At 43.0% G+C, this 4,175-nt stretch overlaps 1 protein-coding gene across 1 annotated transcript; it reads left to right on the top strand.

Moving 5' to 3' along the window:
* Positions 1-1,983: 1,983 nt before the first annotated feature.
* CNTF (ciliary neurotrophic factor) lies at positions 1,984-3,839 on the top strand (the record flags this gene model as incomplete). Its single annotated transcript, XM_082845615.1, has 2 exons — positions 1,984-2,097; positions 3,351-3,839. 2 exons carry the CDS (start codon positions 1,984-1,986, stop codon positions 3,837-3,839), a joined length of 603 nt encoding a protein of 200 aa, XP_082701741.1.
* Between the last annotated feature and the right edge of the window lie 336 nt (positions 3,840-4,175).

The raw sequence follows: 4,175 nt of genomic DNA on the forward strand, positions 1-4,175 counted from the left end.
GAAGAAAAATAAAAGTTGTCTTCATGGAAGCAACTGGTCTTCCTTGGTTGTACTGAGTTGCAGTTATCCTGGGGTGAAATAATTGATGCTGCCAAATAAGAAAAACAAGTGCCCTCAGAGCAGGTTTTATGTGGCGGATACTGTTGTTTGCTCTTGTTGAGAATCAGGTAGTTAACTTTTGACTTAGTTCAGTTCTTGATTTCTAATGCTGAGATGCCATATGATCCTATGATCATTTGACAAAGTTGGAAATCCTTTCCATGTTTCAACCTTAGGAAAGGTGGATTCTTAATCTAGTAAAGAGAACGTTAAGGAAGCTGTGGGGTTAATTTTGCTCTGATAATGACAAAACCCTGATAGCATTTAATATCAGTGCTTCTTCACAAAACTCAATGTCCATACAAAGTTAAAAAAAAAAAAAAAAGTAGAATCCTCCTACCTTCTTAAAAAGCCTACTGTGACAACCACCCCAGCCTCATTTCTTTCTCCCCTATGTCCCTCGATTATTGCTTTTTTTTTTTTTTTTTTTTTGTGGTACGCGGGCCTCTCACTGCTGTGGCCTCTCGCGTTGCGGAGCACAGGCTCCGGACGTGCAGGCTCAGCAGCAATGGCTCACGGGCCCAGCCGCTCCGCAGCATGTGGGATCTTCGCGGACCAGGGCACGACCCCGTGTCCCCTGCATCAGCAGGCGGACTCTCAACCACTGTGCCACCAGGGAAGCCCCCTCGATTATTGTTTATGTATGGAAATTTCCTCCTGAGAAGGCATGTGTTTCAATTTAGAGGTAATGTCCATGATACAAAATAGTGAAAACTGATTCATTTGGGGATGAAACTTGTAACTCTTACCCAATTGGCGTCATCCTCTAACCTACAGAGTTAAATGCAATAGAACAACAACTCTCCAAGTGCTTTTAAACTCTGCCTTCATTTCACAGTCCAGCTCATTCTCTTATTTTGTTAAGAAGCAATGTGGTATGACTGGGATAAGGAAGAAAAAGAAAAGCATGTTGTCACTTAAGTGAGACTGCCTCAGAAATGTTACCAAGTCAGGGTTGGGTGTTTCCTGTCCTTTGGAAGAGAACAGGCCTAAAATAGTACCTTCCTCATCCTATAGCTACAAGGAAGGCACCATGATTGAGATTACAGATGCTTCCTTAACTGATTTTTAATCAAGTGTAAATTTAAATACTCAGCAAAAGGATGGGAATGAAAAAATGCTGTAGTTTTACAGGATCTATTTCATGTAAACTTTGTGTCTTGGAACAAAATATGAACTACCTAGAGAATGATATTGGAAACTCAGTGGGAGGGACAGTTATAGAATCAAAGACCTATATTTAAATTTTGAACCTAGTTATTAGATTTTGTGCACATTATTTAATTTCTTTAAGCCTCCATTTCTTATGTAAAATGAGGAAACTATCTTGTAGAATTATTCTAAAGATCAAATTAAAGGCTTTAAAGCTGTTAGCAGTGTCTGGCCTAGGGTAGATGCTTAATGAATGGCAGCTATATCAATAATAATAACTTAACACTATTGAATAATTTACCAGGCCAAGAAAGAAAAGGACATGGGGAGCACAGAGAGGGTGATAGTAAAATGAACTGATTATAAGTGTATATAAATAGATTCCATCAGGCAGGGGTGTCATGAGGATCAGCGTGATAATGACCTTGTCAAGTGCAAAAGCAAAACAATGACATGAAAACAAGTACACTAGGCCCTGAGTGGAGGAGAGAGTTGGAGGCAGACGCTGCAGGACAGAAAGCTGAGTGAAAAGGGGCCTTGATTCCACAGGCGCAGAAATCCACAGCCAGGAATTTGCTGCCACCTCTGAGTCAGGCAGGGGGCGTGGGTGCCGAATTCCATTAGTAGGGAAATGCCCAGTGGATTTAGCCCGAGAGTCACATTTCTTATTTGGACCAGTATAGACAGAAACAAACCCAGCTCACTTGTTTCCCGGGACAGTTGAGTTAGGGGATGGCTTTCACAGAGCATTCACCGCTGACCCCTCGCCGCCGGGACCTCTGTAGCCGCTCTGTCTGGCTAGCAAGGAAGATCCGTTCAGACCTGACTGCTCTTACGGAATCTTATGTAAGTTGTCTATTTTGCTGTCGTCTATTTTCACTTCATCTCTTCTGATCCAGCCCTTTACCATCATGTTCCAGCCCCGTTATCAGTTACAAAAGCCCTAATCATATAGTCATTTATATATTGGGCACCTGTCATTTGACATGACCCCTTCCCTTAAGGAAAGTCATACGACCTTACTTTCTCTAGGCTATTCAGGAGACATGTTGTTCCTTGAATAAGAAAATATACATGGGGTTCTATGTAGAATTGGCTTTATGTCCTGGAGGCTGTTCCTAATTTCATTACCTGTCTGAATTCTGCCAGAATGGCTTAACCATGAGGCCTCTAAGCTTGGGTTCTTCATGTACATTGTTCTGATTTTTTGAGCTTAGAAACGAAAGATGGAGTTAGGTTTATAGGATTGGGAGAAGAACAGTATAAACCAACCAGTTTCTCCTATTACATTATTAGCCACCCTATACAATCAAAAGTGTTCCTGTGTCTAAATAGAAAGGTCACCTACACTATCAAAAAAGTCTCGTAGAAGAATCACTGGGGACCTGGGGAAGTGTCCGATTCTTAGGGAGCTAACCATGGATCTCAGGTTTTCTGATAGAGGAAGATCCCCCTCGGTCTTCATCTAAGGCCTGCTGTGGAAACACTCCAGGCCCCCGTGGAGAGTTCGGAATTTAGGTTCTCTGAGAATTGGCTTATCTTCATAAAACTCCAGCAGTCAGAAATCAGATTCTTTGAAATACCAATTTTTAAAAAAATAATTGCAATTGACTCCTGTAATAAAGGGTTGTCCTCGCCATCGACAGTGAGCAATGGAGAGGCTGTTAGAAAAATTCTATGATGCCTATGTTTTAGAGCTTAGGTGTGGCCATCGTCTTCAGGTATATTTAAAATACTTAAACTCCAGTATGATTATAATACTCCAGTTGCCAGGAGGGAGTGTCAAGTGGGAAGGAAAAATTATTCTAGACCAGTCAGTGGGTGGTTTTCAACCTTTGGAACCTAGTGAAAGCTGTACATTCTCCCAAGAGAAATGAACAGGTAGTCAAAGCAGTATGGATAGTTTCTGGGAGGATAGCTTCTTCCTAAAGTCCGTCAAGGTTCCCAGATGAAGAGTTCCTCATCTAGACTCTCTATTTTCTTTACAATTTGGATCCTTGACCAGGGAAGTGAATAAGATTTTATATGAGATTTAGAGATTAAGTGAGACTGGTGGAGTGATTACAGAAGATGTGAAGTTTTTCTGTATCCTTGACCAGGTGAAGCACCAAGGTCTGAACGAGAACGTGAACCTGGACTCTGTGCGTGGTGTGCCAGTGGCAAGCACTGATCGGTGGAGCGAGCTTAGTGAGGCAGAGCGACTCCAAGAGAACCTCCAAGCTTACCGTACCTTCCATGTTATGTTGGCCAGAATGTTAGAAGACCAACGGGTGCATTTTACTCCAGCTGAAGATGACTTCCATCAAGCAATACATACCATTCTCCTCCAAGTCGCTGCCTTTGCTTACCAGCTGGAAGAATTAATGGTGCTCCTGGAACACAAGATCCCTTCCAGTGAGGCTGATGGGATGCCCCTTATTGTTGGAGATGGTGGTCTCTTTGAGAAGAAGCTGTGGGGCCTAAAGGTGCTGCAAGAGCTTTCACAGTGGACAGTGAGGTCCGTCCATGACCTTCGAGTCCTTTCATCTTGTCAAACTGGGATCCCAGGACGTGGGGGCCATTATACTGCTAAGGACAAGAAAATGTAGCTTTACCCCCCTCTCTCTCTCTCTTACTTGCTTTCTCCTCTAGTGGAATATATGTAGTTTTCTGAGGCCTCACTTTCCCATTCTTAGTTTTGAAAACCTTTAAAACCACAGGCATTTTCATCAGCTAGGGTTGGAGACATGGACAAAAGGGCCTACAGGTTTAGTCTGGGGGGGAGGGATGTGTGAGTGTGTGTGTGTGTGTGTGTGTGTGTGTGTGTGTGTGTGTGTTGGGGCCATAAGGGAGTGGGGGCAGGGACAACATCCTTCCACCTCAGTGCTGTGATCTTTCCTACCCACTAAATAACCTTTACAGGCATTTAACAGCCTCCCATATAC

This window comes from Leucopleurus acutus (genome assembly GCF_964270905.1).
Source record: "Leucopleurus acutus genome assembly, chromosome: 8".
Lineage (NCBI taxonomy): Eukaryota > Metazoa > Chordata > Mammalia > Artiodactyla > Delphinidae > Leucopleurus > Leucopleurus acutus.